The sequence below is a fragment of the Canis lupus genome, chromosome 5 (assembly GCF_003254725.2).
Source record: "Canis lupus dingo isolate Sandy chromosome 5, ASM325472v2, whole genome shotgun sequence".
Lineage (NCBI taxonomy): Eukaryota > Metazoa > Chordata > Mammalia > Carnivora > Canidae > Canis > Canis lupus.
The window spans coordinates 13,545,426-13,564,882 of record NC_064247.1 but is presented as its reverse complement, the minus strand read 5'-3'; the positions used below and the strand labels follow the sequence as shown (position 1 = coordinate 13,564,882).

General features: G+C 38.8%; 1 protein-coding gene across 10 annotated transcripts in view; it reads left to right on the top strand.

The window, feature by feature from the left end:
- ARHGEF12 (Rho guanine nucleotide exchange factor 12) overlaps positions 1 to 19,457 on the top strand; it is a 151,101-nt gene that overhangs the window by 116,792 nt on the left and 14,852 nt on the right. For all 10 annotated transcript variants that reach the window (XM_049109866.1, XM_049109869.1, XM_025465217.3 and 7 more), the window contains 8 exons: positions 6,171 to 6,303; positions 7,311 to 7,346; positions 7,696 to 7,850; positions 9,239 to 9,385; positions 10,454 to 10,539; positions 12,603 to 12,728; positions 14,371 to 14,485; positions 15,915 to 16,015. In XM_049109866.1, coding sequence (XP_048965823.1) covers positions 6,171 to 6,303; positions 7,311 to 7,346; positions 7,696 to 7,850; positions 9,239 to 9,385; positions 10,454 to 10,539; positions 12,603 to 12,728; positions 14,371 to 14,485; positions 15,915 to 16,015 — 899 coding nt within the window. The remainder of the gene's footprint in view (positions 1 to 6,170; positions 6,304 to 7,310; positions 7,347 to 7,695; positions 7,851 to 9,238; positions 9,386 to 10,453; positions 10,540 to 12,602; positions 12,729 to 14,370; positions 14,486 to 15,914; positions 16,016 to 19,457) is intronic.

The following is a 19,457-nucleotide window of genomic DNA, read 5'->3' as shown; positions in this document are numbered from 1 at the left end:
CACAATAATTATACATAGATTCTTGCCCTGTGCCACTTAGTCTCATAAATAAAAATAGTCACATAAATAAAAATTCAAATTGTGCCAGATCTAGTAATGAAAGGGTAAAAGGCGTGTTGAGGGGACTTAGTAGCTAGGGGCAGATGTGGGAGGAGTCTAAAAAAGACTTTTTTTAAAAATCTGAGTTACTGGAGATTTTTTTTTTTTTAATACTAAAGGGAAGCTAGTTGAGAGGAAGAGGTTGAAGATGCAGGAAATAACTGTCTATAACTAGTAGGACAAGGTTTTGAGAAGGAGAGCAGAGATGAGAGCCAGAGTGTGTGTGAGGGCAAGATTATTAGCTGAGCAAGAAGGCCAAGAGGCCTTAAAGAGTAGAGAAAGATGTGAAGTAATTGTAGATCATTGGGGAAGAAAGCTTGTGACCATATTTCTTCATGCTTGTTATAATGGGTTTCTTAAGCAAGTAAGATAAGAGAATTGGTGCTGTATTTGGAGAAGGGAATGCCTATCTGTATTAGTGATTTTGGAAGCAGTTCAATTTCTGGTATGACAAGGTCAAGGATAAAGCTGTGGGACTTGTCACTGGAGTGGCAGAGGGGAAATTACTAGAGATGAAGAAAGTAAGGAGCCAAGAAGCCAAGAGTTGGAATACCTTAACATCCCTGGGGTTTGAGGTCACCCCTTGTGATAGCAGCAAAGAGATGAAAACGGCACCAGCAGCCGAAGGTTCAGTACTACTAGATGATTGTCATAAAGAGGGAGAGCCTCAGTGCAGAAAGGGATTTCTCTAAGAAGGCAAGATAGTGGTCTAAAAGTAGTGTTGAGGAACAAGGGTATCTATTTGTCTCATCTCCACACTGAAGTATGTATTATATAATGGAAACATCTGTCTCCATTTGAGAGGGCTGTAGCAGAACGGGGTGGGGGGCAAGGAAGCATGGATTTGAGACAAAGCAGGAGGGGTGACATGCATAGAAAAATCTGGAGGTTTGCCTTATATGGAATTCTGAAGACGTTGAGTTGAGTAGATGTACGAATTCATGGCTCCCAGCTCACATTGAAATAAAAACATGGCAGATAGGTAACCAGTAACAACTAAATAAAAAACATGAAGAGAAGGGAAGTAGAGGAAGGGAAGATATTAACAAGTAAGATATTTTACCAAATTTGGGGGAGATTAAAAGTGGACAAGAGTGATTTGAGGGATAAAACATCATAGAGGAAGCTGGAGTCTATAATGTATTCAAGGAGGCCCAGGTGGGAGCCAGGCTGCCTGTTGGAAACTTTGGAGAGATGTTGGGCTCAGAGTTGGCATGTCTTATGGAGTGCATGAGTAAGAAGTAAAGCTGAAAATAATGAATTAATTGGAGGTCTATAATCAAAACAATGATGTCAGCAGTTTCTGGTCCTTGCATTGTAAAATATGAGCCGCATGTTGTATACACCAGAAGAAAATGAGTGTGTTCTCTTAGAAAAGTTGAATTATGTAGGGCAAGGTAAGTCCTCTGTAATATTAGTGCTGTGGAGTTCTAACATTGGGAGCCTAAAACCTGAGTGTAAACATGCCAGGGTCTCACTCTGCCCAGGGAGCTCCCAGCTACAATGGGCTTACATCCGTATGGCTGTAAAGGAAAGCCACAGCAGCTACCCAGCCCTGCATTCTCAAATATGAATAGTATTACTCATTCTTGGTAAAATTTCCTTGTTAGAACCAAGTCCTAAGATAATACATAATGCCAACTATATCAATGACATAAAAAAGAGAATACAAAATAAACATAAAAACTGTCCCTGCAATTTACACGTTTAATGCAATCCCTATCAAAATACTATGGACTTTCTTCAGAGAGTTGGAACAAATTATTTTAAGATTTGTGTGGAATCAGTTTTTTTTTTTTTTTTAAATCATTTATTCATTCATGAGAGACACAGGGAGAGAGAGAGACAGAGACATAGGCAGAGGAAGAAGCAGGCTCCATGCAGGGAGCCCCATGTGGGACTTGATCCCGGGTCCCCAGGATCACGCCCTGGGCTGACGGCAGCACTAAACTGCTGAGCCACCCGGGCTGCCCAAGATTTGTGTGGAATCAGAAAAGACCCCAAATAGCCAGGGGAATTTTAAAAAAGAAAACCATAGCTGGGGGCATCACAATGCCAGATTTCAGGTTGTACTACAAAGCGGTGGTCATCAAGACAGTGTGGTACTGGCACAAAAACAGACACATAGATCAATGGAACAGATTAGAGAATCCAGAAGTGGACCCTCAGCTTTATGGTCAACTAATATTCGACAAAGGAGCAAAGATTATCCACTGGAAAAAAGACACTCTTCAATAAATGGTGCTGGGAAAATTGGACATCCACATGCAGAAGAATGAAACTAGACCACTCTCTTGTGCCATACCATACACAAAGACAAACTCAAAATGGATGAAAGATCTAAATGTGAGACAAGATTCCATCAAAATCCTAGAGGAGAACGCAGGCAACCCCCTTTTTGAACTTGGCCACAGTAACTTCTTGCAAGATACATCCACGAAGGCAAGAGAAACAAAAGCAAAAATGAACTATTGGGACTTCATCAAGATAAGAAGCTTTTGCACAGCAAAAGATACAGTCAACAAAACTAAAAGACAACCTACAGAATGGGAGAAGATATTTGCAAATGACGTATCAGATAAAGGGCTAGTTTCCAAGATGTATAAAGAACTTCTTAAACTCAACAGCAAAGAAACAAACAATCCAATCATGAAATGGGCAAAAGACATGAACAGAAATCTCACAGAGAAAGACATAGACATGGCCAACAAGCACATGAGAAAATGCTCTGCATCACTTGTCATCAGGGAAATACAAATCAAAACCACAGTGAGATACCACCTCACACCAGTGAGAATGGGGAAAATTAACAAGGCAGGAAACCACAAATGTTGGAGAGGATGTGGAGAAAGGGGAACCCTCTTGCACTGTTGGTGGGAATGTGAACTGACGCAGCCACTCTGGAAAACTGTGTAGAGGTTCCTCAAAGAGTTAAAAATAGATCTGCCCTACGACCCAGCAATTGCACTGCTGGGGATTTACCCCAAAGATACAGATGCAATGAAATGCCGGGACACCTGCACACCAATGTTTATAGCAGCAATGTCCACAATAGCCAAACTGTGGAAGGAGCCTCGGTGTCCATCGAAAGATGAATGGATAAAGAAGATGTAGTCTATGTATACAATGGAATATTACTCAGCCATTAGAAACGACAAATACCCACCATTTGCTTCATTGTAGATGGAACTGGAGGCTATTATGCTGAATGAAATAAGTCAATCGGAGAAGGACAAACATTATATGGTCTCATTCATTTGGGGAATATAAAAATAGTGAAAGGGAATAAAGGGGAAAGGAGTAAAAAATGAGTGGGAAATATCAGGGAGGAGACAGAACATGAAAGACTCCTAACTCTGGGAAACAAACTAGGGGTAGTGGAAGGGGAGGTGGGCGGGGGGTGGAGATGACTGGGTGACGGGCACTGGGGGGGGGGGCACTTAATGGGATGAGCACTGGGTGTTATTCTATATCTTGGCAAATTGAACATCAATAAAAAATAAATTTATAAAAAAAATTTTAAAAAAACTGCCCCTGGCCGAAAACAATAATTTAGGTAAAAGACAAAAACTTAAAAAAATACCTCTAAGTTAGTATGCTTGGGGAAATTTTAAAAGTTATTACACTTATAAAACAAGAATAATAATGCTGGGCAGCCCGGGTGGCTCAGTGATTTAGCACCTCCTTTCGCCCAGGGCATGATCCTTGAGACCGGGATTGAGTCCCACGTTGGGCTCCCTGCATGGAGCCTGCTTCTCCCTCTGCCTGTGTCTCTGCCACTCTCTCTCTCTCTCTCTCTCTGTGTCTCTCATTAGTGAATAAATAAAATGTTTAAAAATAATAATATAACTATTACATAGAATACAATAACTACTGTGATAAACTACCTTAAAACTTCATAGCTTCACACAAAACATATTTATTATGTCACATTTTTGGTGAGGAACTTGAGAGCAGCTTAGCTGGGCAATTCTATTTCCTGTAGTGGCAGTCAAGATGTCAATCAGCCATCTGAAAGTTTAGCTGGGGCCAGACACATGCATCTGCACTCACACTGGTAGCTGGTGGCCTTGGGCCTATGCTCCTTGCTGGAGGCCTTGGCTCCTCACCACATGGGCTTCTCCACAGAACAGCATGAGTGTTCATGACATGGTAGCTAACTTTCCCCTAAGTGATCCAAAAGAGAGCACAAGAAAGGAGCCCCCCTATCTTTAATGACTTAGTCTCTGTGGTCACACATTGTCATTTCAGCAAGTTAAAGCCAGCCCCTAAATCGAGCTCACACTCAAGCAGGAAGGAGTTAGGCTCCACCCCCAGAAGGGAGGGAGGAGTAGCAAAGAATTTGTGCACATATTTTCAAACCACCACAGCTGCCAAGAGTTTAAAAAAAAAAAAAGTCCCTAAAAATAAAGTCAAGGAAATATTTCAGAATGTATATCAGAAATGTTGAGAGATAGAAATCAGAGAGACAGGAATTACGTAGAGAGCCACTTGAGAGGTCCAACGTCTCTCTCTTCTTTGACGAAACATCAGCAGGAGAAATAAGAGGCGAGGCAATTGGAGAAATGATAGAAGAGACCATCTCAAAGGGAAAAAGACTTGTCTTCAGACAGAGTTCGCTGGGAACCACCTATGATGAATTAATATCAGTAAGAAAAGTAACAACAAGAACCATACCTAGAATGTCTCTAAAAATTTCTGTACACCAGAGATCAAGTCCCAAAAGCTTTGAGGGGAAGGAAAATGAGGATTATGCTGCATCACATTTCTCATGATCACACCAGGGGCTAGATTACATGGGAATCAGGCCTTGCAACTTACTATAAAAAAATTATTGAACTTAGAATTCTATGTCCATCCAAATTACCCATCAGACGTGAAGAAGGGTATAAAGACATTTTCAGATATGCTAGGATTCAAAGCTTAACTGAAGTGTGTCCTTTCCTGAACATGATTTGAAGATACATACTTCAGCAAAATGAGAGAAAAATGAAAGAAGGCAGTGTTACGGGGTCTGGGAAATACTGGAAACATCCCAGGGAAGTGGTGAAGGGCAAGCAAGTCTCAGATGATGGTTAGGTCATAGGCAAAGGGAGCCACTGCCCCAGATTGGAACATAAGGAGTAGGGGATAAGAAAAAGGGAGGTTTTAAGCAGTTGGTAGTATGATGTAACAAATGAAGAAATCTGAGATGTGAATAAAATGACAGTGTTTTGACAGCAATCAAAGTAATTTAGAAATACTAAGAAAAACAAAGTTGTTCAAGAAAGTTAAGTCATGGAGCACCTGGGTGGCTCAGTGGTTGAGCAGTCTCCTTTCACCTCAGAGTGTGATCCTGTGGTCCTGGGATGGAGTCCCACACTGGGCTCCCTGCAGGGAGTCTGCTTCTCCCTCTGCCTGTGTCTCTGTCTCTGTCTCATGAATAAATAAATGAAATCTTATAAAAAAAAATACAATGAAAGGGAAGAATATGGATACTAAATACCTACTTTGATAGACAAGAGTGTTAAGGTACTAACTCCTTGATGAAACAAAAATGTAGATACAATTCTATCATTTAAACTTAAGTAATAACCAATAATAACCCCATAATAATAATAATAATAATATTAAACATTGGGAAGAAATGAGGGGGAAGTGAAGATGGGAAGTATAAGTGAGTAAAATCCTCAGAAGAGGGAGAAACAGATATTACATAAAGAGGGGCAGGAGAGAAGGAGAGAATCTCAAACCAACTCCATGCACAGTGCTGAACTCCACATGGGGCTCGGTCTCACTCACGACTCTGAGATCATGACCTGAGCTGAAACGAAGTTGGGGGCTTAACTGACTGAGCCGCCCAAGCACCCCATTATGTTGATTTTTTTAAAGTTGCTTAAACATGATATTCCTAGGAACAGTTTTTAGTGCATTTAAAATTTTATGTATTAAAATTTTGGTTCTAGATGACATGCAACTGTTTGAATAGGAATGTGGCTATGGATAGATTGAAGTTCTCTTCCAGGACGAATTTTTTTTGGAATCATTATCTTCATTAGCACCATCTGAGTTTTTGAATTTTGTCTTTCCAGGATCAAAGCAAGTTGGAGAAACACCAGCATCTGGAGACTGCATAGATAATACCCCTCGGACTCCCAATACCATCTTTGATTTCCCACCTCCTCCCTTAGACCAAGTGCAGGAGGAGGAATGGGAAGTGGAAAGGTGATTCAGTGGTATCTTTGGAGGGTGGGGATGTTAGGAGAACCCTCAGCTATTTCATTGTATATTATTCCTACACTTAGTAGCATTTCCCCCACATGTGCTTTTTGGGAAAGTCCTAGAACTTATTGGTAGTAAATATTAGGTACTGAAATGTTTTATTTTATTTTATTTTTTTAAAGGATTATGTATTTATTCATGAGAGAGACACAGAGAGAGGCAGAGACATAGGCAAAAGGAGAAGCAGGCTTCCTGCAGGGAGCCCAATACAGGACTTGATCCCAGGACCCTGGGATCAGGCCCTGAGCTGAAGGCAGATTCTCAATCACTGTGCCACTCAGGTGTCTCTACTGAAGTGTTTTAAATTTATTTTGTATCAAATCATTTGACTATCTAGAAGAATTATTTATCCGTCACTGTAGTTTAACCCAGTTTTTAGTATTGCTGGCATAAATTTCTTTTTTCTCCTTTTCATTGAAGTGTAGTTGACATACAGCATTGCCTTCACTTTGGGTATAGGACATAGTGATAACAAATGTATACCTTATGTTGTGCTAGCCAAAGGTGTAGCTGCTGCCTGTCATCATAGAACACCACTGACTGTATTCGCTATGCTGTACCTTTTGAAATTAGTGTTTTTGTTTTCTCTGGGTAAATACCCAGTAATGAACTTAGTAGACTGTACGGTATTTCTATTTTTAATTTTTTGGGGAACCTCCTTACTGTTTTCCACAGTGGCTGCACCATTTTACATTTCCACCAACAGTGCACAAGGGTTCCTTTTTCTCCACATCCTCGCCAACACTTGTTATTTCTTGTCTTTTTGATACTAGCCATTCTGACAAGATGATATCTCCTTGTGGTTTTGATTTGCATTTTCCTGATGATGAGTGATGTTGAACATCTTTTCTTATCTTGTTGGCCATTTGTATGTTTGGAAAATGTTCAGGCATAAATTTCTTGATTACTGTTTTGTTTTCTTGTTGACCCTTTGTTCCCCATTGTTTTAGGGTGACTGAGCATGGGACACCAAAACCCTTTCGAAAGTAAGTAATCCTAAAGTAGCTTTCAATAGAGGCATATTTTAAGAAATAATATCTTTTTTTCTCTGACATCGTAGTTTTAAAGGAAAGGAAAACCTGTATACAAATCTGTTAGTATAAAAGAAAATTCTTAATAAACACACATCATTCAAAAGATATTTATAGAGGTATATATAACATAGATAAGTCATTTTGTAGGAGAGGGTGATGTTTCAGGCCCTGTGCTAAGCAGTACTTCAGAAATATGACTTATTTACTGTAATAGAAAAACTTGTTCTATTTCCCATTGTCCATCTGATGTCCCCAAATAGAATTCATTGTTGTTTTTTGGTTTTTGGTTTTTTTCATTCAGGTTTGACAGCATAGCTTTTGGAGAAAGTCAAAGTGAGGATGAACAGTTTGAAAATGACTTAGAGACAGATCCACCCAACTGGCAACAGCTCGTTAGTCGAGAAGTGTTACTGGGCCTAAAGCCTTCTGAGATCAAAAGACAGGAAGTAATTAATGGTGAGTTTAATTAGACTTTGTTGTTGTTCACATACAGTGAGTTTTATTAGACTAAAACAAGCCCCCAAGCTTTGGAGTTGGCTTCAAAATTTCTGCTAGCCTTTTGTTCTATACAGAGGGGAGTTAAACTAGATAGATGATCCTTGAGCTTTCCAACTCAAAACATGCAAATGATTCTGTGTTCTTAATGGTAATTTAAAAGGAAAAGGTGTTTAGCTTTCAAGATGTTTAAGATTCATAGGATTATAGATCTTGAAGTTGAACAGTCATTAAGGCAGCCTGGTCTCATCGTTAAGTTATTTTTATGCATAGTATAAATGGGGAAGCTCAGGCCCAGGGTGGTTGAATGAATCAAGATCATATAGCTAGCTGATAAATGATAGGGACAAAACTGGGAGTCAGGTGTCCCTTTACCCTAGTGCAGTGTTCTTTATTTTGCCCTAATATATATATGTGACAAAGATGTGGGTGACATGGATGCTGTGCCCTCCACTATCCTTAGGATGCGATTTCAATAAATACCTTTCCTGTGTCTGATAACTTTGAGACATAGTGAAATAACAAGTCTAGCCTCAGAAATGAGGGTTTATAGGCAAATCAGATAACCAAAAGTACTATTATTTTGAAGAAATAATAGGCTAAATGGTGTTTGGGCTTACTGCTTTCTGATGTTATTAGCTATGATTGGTGAATAGTGTTGTGAAAAGACAAAAGGATTTTGGAGTACATTGTTAACTTTAAAGATTTTATTTATTTGTGAGAGAGCAAGAGAGAGAGAGAGAGACAGACAGCACAAACAGGAGAAGGGGCAGAAGGAAGGGGACAAGCAGACTCCCTCCCAAGCAGGGAGCCCAATGTGGGGCTTGATCCCAGGACCCCAAGATCATGACCTGTCAAAGGCAGACACTTAACCAACTGAGCTCTCCAGGAGCCCCATTGTTAACTTTAATATACAGAATAGTTTTGGGGTTTTTTTGTTTGTTTGTTTAAAAGATTGTATTTGAGAGAGAGAGCACAAACAGAGGGCATGGATAGAGGGAGAAGCAGATTCCCCACTGAGCAGGAAGCCCAATGCGGTTCTCCATCCCAGAACCCCGGGATCGTGACCTGAGCTAAAGGCAGACGCTTAACCCACTGAGCCACCCCAGGGCCCCCAGAATAGTTTTGAATGATATTTTTCATTTGCCAGCACTCAGCTCTTAGAGCCGGTATGTAGGAGGGTCTCATGCAATCTAGAAAGTGACATGAGAGATACTACATCCTTTTAAAACTATAAATAATTATTATAGAGCTCATTTGCTGCTTAATTCCAGCTAGAGCCTGTGTTTGGTCTCACGGAATTATTCAGAACGAGGTAACATTTCATGTTTCCTTTTTTCTCTGCTTAGAATTGTTCTACACTGAAAGAGCTCATGTCCGAACACTAAAGGTTCTTGATCAAGTATTCTATCAGCGAGTGTCCAGGGAAGGAATTCTGTCCCCTTCAGAACTACGGAAGATTTTTTCAAACTTGGAAGATATTCTTCAACTTCACAGTAAGAAAAATCTTTGTCCCTAACATTTTTAATAGATGAAAGATTGTGAGTATATAAAAGCATCATAACAGTAAACTTTTCTAAGTGCATCCATGTTGTATGTGAGCATATAACATAAAGAAGTGATCAGATCATTGAACATCCCCCTCCCCAGACGCTCATCCACACCATTAGCCTTTTGTATATGAAGTGCTACCACAGGACTTAGGATCTAAAGTTAATGTCAAAGATGAAAAATATAAATACCCTTGGAAATTTCTTATCAATTGTAGTGTATATGTTTTTAAATATATATATGCCATATAATTTGTGTGGTGTGTGTATATATACTTATATATAATACTCAGCATCTAATATCACGATGGGGTAATTTTTAGGAATTATCTTATTGTTGCTTGAAATGCTTGAGTAAATCTATAAAAATTCTACCTTGCTGGCTTTCCTTGGTTATAGTCTCCTGAGACTTTTGTAGACACAGTTCCTTTCTCTGTAAGTCACTGCTTCTCTGTGATCCTTAATTCTCAAGCTTTCTTTCATCAAGGATGCCATCGCCAACTGCCAACACCTGCCTACCAAATTGATGCCTTTTTATGTCTTTGTGGGTGATCTTAGGTTTCAACAGCATGCATCGACAGGTTCAGGTTGATTATAACAACTGCCTGTGAACAAAAACATTTTGAGAGGAACAGGGGGCAGAATCACCTGTTCTATTGAAATTTCTTTATGAGCATGGTTATGATGGCGTCTTGAAGTTAAATGCATATTTGATGTACATATACAGTGTGTAATGTGCTAGTTTCCACATTGTTTCAATGCTCTGGCACCTGTTTTTCGGATAGAGCTCAACAATATCTGTATGCAGAAGAATTGCTTTCAGATTTATATTTAAGGAGACCAGAGGCAGCCATACTACTGTGAAAATCCTTTTTTAAAAATTTAGGTTCCTTTAAAAAATTTAGGTTCTAAAAATCCTTTTTTAAAAAATTTAGGTTCTAAATTTTCAGTACAACCAGTAATGCGAACTAAAATGCAGGTATACTTAATTATTTTCTGTTTTTCCCCCCTTAGTTGGATTGAATGAGCAAATGAAGGCTGTTCGAAAGAGGAATGAGACCTCAGTTATTGATCAGATTGGGGAAGATTTGCTGACCTGGGTAAGGAAATTGGCTATTTCACTTTAATATTTTTATAGACACTTAAAGATCAGACTCAAGGTGGAGTAATCTTTCCAAATATGCAAACTCATACATCTTGCAAAGTTACCATAAAGACGAAAGGGGTCCAAGTATGTATTCTCTTGGTTAGTATCTTTTTATTCTTGGTAATATTTTTTTTAAGATTTTATTTATTTATTTATTCACAAGAGACACACAGAGAGAGAGGCAGAGACACAGGCAGAGGTAGAAGCAGGCTTCATGCAAGGAGCCTGACGGACTTGATCCTAGGTCTCCAGGATCCCGCCCTGGGCTGAAGGCAGCGCTAAACCGCTGAGCCACTGGGGCTGCCCTTGGTAATATTTTTTTTAATATTTGTGCTCATTCAAACTAAGTGCTCTCTTTTCATCAAAATAAAGATATTCTCTGTGTTTTAATGAACAGAGAGCAAAATGAATCTTGATAAAAATAATTTAACTAATGTAGAATTTTCAGTCTTCCATTGTCCAAATCACAGAATTATGCTGTAAAACATTACAGTTGTAAATCCAGAACTACCATCACAAAGGTAGAAAAGTGAAAATTACTTAATCTCATTTACAGTATAAGGAAAGAGTTCAGAGACCATCAGAGCTGTTAGACACATTCTGTTTTTCTGTCCGACTCTTTGTATGTCCCCCACAGTATGTACACTGTTCCAGGTGCTGGGGATACACGCTGGGGATACAGTGGCAATCACAGCGAGCACGGCTCCTGCCTGGGTGGAGCTGATAACCAGTGAGAAAACAGTCATTAGTCCTTTCAAGTACGATAAGAATTATAAAAAAGGGAGAGTATGGGTTGTTATGGGAAGATACAGCAGGGAGACCCAAAGTAGGACATACAGAAAATTTTTCTAGGGGAAAGTAGGTATGATCCAAACTTTTAAAGAAAATGTTGTAGTTAAGGCTATGAGTAATAGTGAAACAGATGACACAGTTCTCAAAATGCTAAATGTCCAGGTTGAACAGAAACTGTGTAGATATGCCCACAGAAATTTATAGATTGCTTGGGGAAATGCCACAAGGTTTTGGTAACTTTATAATGCTAACTTTTTAGAAGATCAAATACTAGAAAGTTGACTAAGACAATGTTCATCTTACTCCCTTCGTTGATGTTGAGATCATAGCTGAGAATCTAATCCCATAGGAGATCTTCTCTTAGCCACTTGACTCATAGAAAAGATCAGGAAATCACTGTCCAGTCTCATCTTGTATTTACTCAGCTTTTCAAAGCATCTTCTCAGGCTCATTCTGGCATTATTCTTGTTAAGGAGATTTCACTTCCTTGAAAAACCCAAGTTACTCTACAGCTACTCTGTGATAGTGTAGCTCATTTTGTAGATCTCAGGGTAGCAGGAAAGGTTTTAACTGAGTTCTCTTAGCTTGGCAGCACACTACTCGAAACAAATTTTTATTTTAAAAGAGTTATCCATTTATTTTAGAAAGAGAGCATGAGTGGGGGAGAGGGACATAGAGAGAGAGCCTTGAGCAGACTCTACGCTGAGCAGGGAGCCCAATGTGGGACTCAGTCCCAGGACTCTGAGACCGTGACCTGAGCTATAACCAAGAGTCAGATGCTCAGCTGATTGAGCCATCTACGAGCCCCTGAAACAAAAAATTTGTGGTATAATATAGTAAAGTATCAACTAAAATCTCAAAGATTTTCTTTATGGAGCAGTTAGTAATTTTTGTGAGCTATCAGATTCTAAAAAAATCAGATTTTAACTTCAGTCTTTAAGCCTTTTGTGTCTCCTGTTCCCCCAGTGTCAGCCTTTCTAAGTTGTGGTAGGCTGTGAGCAGGAAAACATTGTGATAGGCTATGATCAGAAAAGGCCTGCATGTGTCAGTCTGACCTTTTTTAATGGAGAAACATTGATAATCCACAGAGATATGTAAGTCTCCATTCACTTGAGAGCACTTAGTGGAATACTGAAAGGATTGGTGGTTGTCTCTCATTTTGCCTGGCCTTAAGATAAGCTCAGTATGCCATTCTCTGCTGTGTTCTTTGCATTCTTGGCACAGTTCAGTGGACCAGGGGAGGACAAGCTGAAGCACGCCGCTGCTACCTTTTGCAGTAACCAACCTTTTGCCCTGGAAATGATCAAGTCTCGTCAGAAAAAGGATTCTCGATTCCAGACCTTTGTGCAAGTGAGTTGAGTGAGTCATGTGAGAAAAAAAAAAAGAATAATGTGATTTTTTTATGGAATATAGAATAAACTAGGAAAATTCTAAGACTAAGATATTTATAAGGATTATGTTAACACTTTTTAAAGCCATATGTTCCTTCTTAAATTCTTGGAGTATATAAAGGTGAGAGTGGAATGGTAAATAATAAATAATTAATTATAGTAAATAATAAAAGATTAAAATACCTGACACACACAAAAAAATAAAATACCTGACATAGGAGTCCACATTGCCATGGTGATATTGTCAGAAAATATCCCATGTACACTGTTACAATACTATGGTCATAACATGAGAATGGGCCCACAGAAGAGTGTGACACCAGTCATGCTTATTGAGGTGTATATATTGGTGTAACTCAAGGGTCAGTAAACTGTGGCCCACAGGTCCTATCCAGCCTCTTGCCTGTTTTTGTGGAGTTTTATTATGGTATAGTAAATTTTTACTGCAGTAGAACAAATTACCGCAAATGTAGCAACTGAATACAAATATATTAGGTCACAGTTTTTGTGGTTTGGGAGTACAGATATTATTTAGCTGGGTCCTCCCTTCATGCTTGCACCGGGCTGAAGGAAGGGGTTAGCTGGAGCTGCAGTTCTCATCTGAGACTTGCAGTCCTCTTCTCAGTTCCCTTATTGTTCACAGAATTCATTTCCCTGTAAATGTATAACCAAGATTCCAGCCTTCTTGTCATTGTTGGCTAGAAACTGCTCTCGGCTCCTGGAGAATGCCCAGATCTTTGCCACGTGGCCCCTACAGGCAATTTATAAGATAGTTATTTCCTTTCTTGCAGGTCAGAAGGATTGTATCTCTCTGACAGCTTTTTTTTTTTTTTTTTTAAGGTCTATTCTGATTAAGTCAGACTCACCTTGGAAAAGCTTTCCTTTTTCTTAACACGAAGTTAACTTATAGTAACCTAATCATATCAGTGATACCCCATCATGTTCACAGGTTCTGTCCACGGTCCAGGGGAGATTATACAGGCTGCGTACACCAGAGAGTGGGAATCTAGCAGACTCTCAGAACTCTTTACTACACACAGTCATGTTTGTTCATTTACATACTGTCTGTGGTTGCTTTTGCACTAAAACAGCAAAATAGAGTAGTTATGACAAGGACTGTATGGCATGAAAAGCCTAAAGTATTTATTATCTGGCGCTTTACTGAAGAGTTTGCAGACCCCCATTTGAGATGAGCTGGTGTGTGTATGTATATCCAGACTGATGATCCGTTGTACCTACTTGGAATGGCAAATAGCAAATCAGCTGACTAACTTTTGGTAGGAATGCCAATCATAGGAAAATGAATATGTAAAGATAAAACTGTTTTATCACAAGCAAGCAGTTCTTAGAGTTGATTGTGGATATTCTCAATTTTTGCTTAAACAGATAAGAAAGAAACCACTGGCTTAGTGATAAAGGCTCCCCTTCCCCATTATGTGAGTAGAAGTATAGTGTGGCCATAGTATACCTCACCATGCTTTACGTCTTGATTTAATAACCAGAACTGTGATGTTGTAGACTTATGATGGGTATGTGGCACATATTAGGAAACTATAGTCCTAATAAGAATCACAAATTCCCTTATTTAATTTTAATTTTAGGATGCTGAGAGTAATCCTCTGTGTCGTCGTCTGCAGCTGAAGGATATCATTCCTACCCAGATGCAGAGGCTTACCAAGTACCCTCTTCTGTTGGATAATATTGCCAAATACACAGGTACAGCGTTCTCAGTGAAATTAAAAAGCTTGGGAACAAAACAAGAAAACTCCATGTCCTGCTAAATAATCTCTCACGGCATCCTGATGCCCATGGGTTCAATTTCCAGAGTATGGCAGCATTTTCTAACAAGATTCAGTCCAGTCTTCTCTAGGCTATTTGATTTAATGTACTCCCTTAGTAGCTTTTAACACAGCATTTGGCAAAGTATGGATCATGGGCCAAATTTGGGTCATCACATAGGTTTGTAAAAAAGTTTTGTTAGAACATAGACGTGCTCATTGGTTGACAAATTGTCTCTGACTGCTTTTGCACTACAACAAGCAGAATTAAGTAGTTGTGACAGAGACCATTTAGTCCCTGAAGTGCACAGTATTTGTCATCTGGCTCTTTATAGATAGAATACACTTTGTGCAGTCCTTCCTATATAGTATATGTCATATTTGCTTTGAAGATGTCTTATCCTGGGTGAAGAGATGCTTTGCTTTGTGTCTATACATGTACTTTATTAAGCCCGATCAATATGTTGTAACTCCAGTTCTGTTTTAAACCGGGAAGTGAATCCAAGTTTCTCAGTTGGGCTTTAGGCTCTTATACTCAGTTCTAATTAATAATAATTTTATGCAATCAAACTACTGTTAATAGTTAATAATATTATTAATAATAATAATTTAATAATTAATAATTATTATGCAATCAAATAATTTTATGCAATCAAACTACTGTTTCATATGCCTGAGAATTTGAAAATACTCATAAATGTTAATTTTTATACTTTAACATATCTGTTCAATATAGGTGGACTGTTCAGAAGACTGTAATTTTAAATATTCTGATTTTGACTTTACATTGTAGACCTCAATGTAATCTCAATGTATTTTCGTGAATTTCATCTTTTAATCATACACATGCTGTAATCTATTTTCTTTCTTTAAATGTAATCTTAAATTCAAAAAAAGACTTATTCTGGAGTTATTTTGAATTGTGTTATCATTAAAAAATTACTTACTGCTTAACAGGTCCACGGTACATACCACATTGGGTACGCACTTGGGAGATCCTAGGGGGAGAAGGGGTCCCATTCATACAGCTTACAACATGAGTGAGACCCAATCCCTAGAGTGCGTAACTTAGAGGAGCTGATACTCGAAGGAAGGCATAGCTCCTGAACCTGGGATTCCATACAGTGGCTTCTTTTTAAAGATGAGTGTTTATCTTTTAATGTACTATCATCAGAGGTCTCATCTGTGGAAAAATGATCTGAATTGAGACTTTGCCACAGATCTTAGCCTGGCATAAAAATATTTAGGGTCTTAGTACATTCTTGTAGCTGTTGACATATAATGGTATCTCATTTATACATACATATACTTATGTTCTTCTCTGTTTTCCTTTATTTTACGTTCTGGATTTTTTGCCCCATGCTTAGAATGGCCAATGGAAAGGGAGAAGGTGAAGAAAGCCGCAGATCACTGTCGTCAGATCTTAAATTACGTAAATCAGGCTGTCAAGGAGGCAGAAAACAAACAGGTAAGATGGGGAAGAGCAAGAAGATACAGGACAATGTAGTGAGAGTATTAAACTAGTGTGTTAACTGGAGTCTCTGAAATAGTAATTGAAATTACCATTACATGATTGACAGGTGGGGCATTTGGTAGCTGTTTATGCACTAGGTGGGCCCAGACTAATTTGTAGTAGAACATCAGGCTAGTGTTTGACCTTTTTGAGCATCAGAAGCTATGTGTTTGCTCTCTGATTCATCTCTCCATTCAACAAATATTTCTAGAGCATCTGTATACTGAGTGTAGGATGTAGAGTGCTTAAGTAAATGAGTAAACTAAGTGCCCACACTGAGCTTATTTTCTAGCAGGATAGAAAGGTATTGAGCAGATGTTAGTATAAGTATTTTATGTGAGTTGTTGATAGCTGCTATGAAGGAGAATTTTGGGATGCTAGGAGTGTGTCACTAGTGGGAGCATGTAGGGCAAGCCTTATTGAGGGCGTTGAGTGGTGGCCATTGGAGAAAGCTTCCTTCAAGAATTGACATTTAAGCCAAGCTTGGAAAAATGAAATAAACCAAAAGAAGGTAGAAGGGTGCAATCTTACAAGTAGAGGGAACAGCATGTACAAAAGTCCTGGGGTAAGAAGGAAGCATGGCCTGTTTGAGGAACTGAAAAATTAGGTTAGTGTGGATCATGCCAAAAAAAGCAAAGTCAAAGTGGTATGAAATAAGGAAAAATATAGATCAGGGCCAAGTCATATAGGGCCCTACTGTAGACAGTGTTAAAGATTGTGATTTTTGAGAGCAGTAGGAATTCATTATAGACATTTAAGAAGAAGAATGACGTGTTCAGGTTTTTCACCTTGTAAGTACCACTCATACCAGTCTGTGGAGAATCAGTTGAAGGAGGCAGAGAGGAGATGAAAGAGCTCAGTATAGTCTGTTGCAGCAGTTCAGGACAGATGCAAGAATTGTAAAAGTATTTAGAAGGTAAAACTGATAGGATGTGGTGACTGTGATTTAGAGAAGGATTTGAAAAGAGGTGTGATGGTAGGAATAAATCACAGGCCTCTGGCTTGCGTATTTGGGTGGACAGGATGAGGGAAGAAGCCCCAGGTTTGTGGGAAAATGGAGAGAGTTCAGTTTGGAACGTCAAGTGAAGATATACAGTATGCAGTTGGCTCTATGGATCTACTTCTAAGAGGACTGTACCAAAGATAAAAATAATCAGATTGTGAGCATAAATAGAACTTAATTTAATCCATGGACCAGGATATAGTTTCTTAGGAACTGAGTATGACAATAGCTCTGTTGATGAGGCTGTAGGAAAACAGGAACTTCCAAATGTGTTGTTTGGAGTGTAAAATGATAAAATCCCAGAGGGCAGTTTGGCAATATGAACTTAAATTTAAAATGCACATATTCATACATCTACCCTTTGGCCCAGCAATTTTATTCCTGGTAATCTACCCAGGAGGAATGAAGATCTGTGCCCACAGACTTGTATAAGAATGTTTCTAGCATAAACCGAATGAGGTATAGTCACAAACTAGGAGAATAAATTCCAGCAATAAAAAGGAATGAATTGCTGATACATACAACGTGGATGAATCCCACAAACATGATGCTGAGTGAAAAAGAGCAGACAAGAGTACATATATATAATTTTATTTATATGTACTTCTAGAACAGACTAATCTATGGTGGAAAAAAAGGTCAGAAAAGTGGTTGTCACTGGGGATATGGGGAGAGATATTAACTAGGTGTAGGTCTAAGAAGTGAGAGGAAACGTTCTGTGGTGAAGGTAATATTTTGTATCTTGACAGGAGTTTGATGGCACAGGTGCATGCATGTGTAAAAACTTGTGGAAAGGTACACTTAAAATATATGCATTTCACTGCATGTAAATTTTACTTTGAAAAATAACTAAATATAGAACTCTTGTTAATGATATCCACACTAAAATGTTTAAAAGTAAAGTGTGCTTACAACTGTTAAATTATTTTGAATTGTATTCAAAATATGTGGTGGATTGATGGATAGCTAGAGGAATGAACAGATGTGATAAAACAAATACAGTAAATATCAACAGGAATGTAAATGATAGATCTATTGAGTGCTGACTATACACATTCAGACTTTTCTATGTACTTGGACATTCTTATAATCTTAGGGGAAAATGCACATATGCTTTGATCTCTAACAATTGTTTCTTTAGAAATTTATCTTACAGGGCAGCCCCAGTGGCTCAGCGGTTTAGCGCCGCCTTCAGTCCAGGGCCTGATCCTGGAGACCTGGGATCGAGTCCCACATCGGGCTCCTGGTGCATGGAGCCTGCTTCTCCCTCTGCCTGTGTCTCTGCCTCTCTCTCTCTCTCTCTGTATGTGTCTCTCATGAATAAATAAAGTCTTTAAAAAAAATTTATCTTACAGATATATATACACACACATCTATAAAAATACATGTTTTAAGGACATTATATCACTGTATTTGTTATGGGAGAAGATTGGAAGTAACTTATATATCCATCAGTAAAGTGTAGTTAGATTAACTGTAGTTCATTCACAGAGCTGAATACCATAGAGCCATTCAAAAAGTGAGTTTTCTAAAAAAATAAATAAATTAAAAGAGTTTTCTCTATATGTGCTAATGTGGAGCAGTCTTGAAGGTACATTGATGAGTGATACTAACAGATGTGTACATGATTATGCTACCATTTGAGTAGTATATATATTAACATATTATACTGCCATGTCTTTTTAAAAGGATGCATATACACACACCATGTACAGAAATAAGCATACTTATATATGCATATATTCTATTTGTTTAGAATTTTTCTCATAGGCTGCCTAAGAAATGGGTGTTAGGGATTGCTTTTTTAGAGAACATTAGGAGAGGATCCCTGGATGGCTCAGTGGTTTAGTGCTTTCCTTCGGCCCAGGGCGTGGTCCTGGAGTCCCAGGATCGAGTCCCACATCAGGCTCCCTGCATGGAGCCTGCTTCTCTCTCTGCCTGTGTCTCTGCCTCTCTTTCTGTGTGTCTCTCATGAATAAATAAATAAAATCTTTAAAAAAAAAGAGAGAGAGAATATTGGGAGTGGGAGGCAAGAGGACAGGATTGGAGGGAGACTTCATTGTGTGCCTTATATTTTCACATTTTGTACCATGTACATGCTTACGTATTCGAAAAATAGCCATAAGCTAGTTAAAGGTCAGTGAGTTTGAAAAGCAGATTGAGCAAGAACAGCCAAAAATTCCTAGACAACTAGGAATATGTGATATCTCCAAAGCCAGGGAAAAGGGATGTTTTAAGAAAGAGTAAGCTGTGAGGCACCTGGGGTGGCATAGTTGGTTGAGTGATCCACTCTTGGTTTCTGCTCAGGTCGTGATCTCAAGGTCCTAGGATTGAGCCTCTTGTCAGGCTCATGCTCAGTGCAGAGTCTGCTTGAGCTTCTCTCTCCCTTTCTCT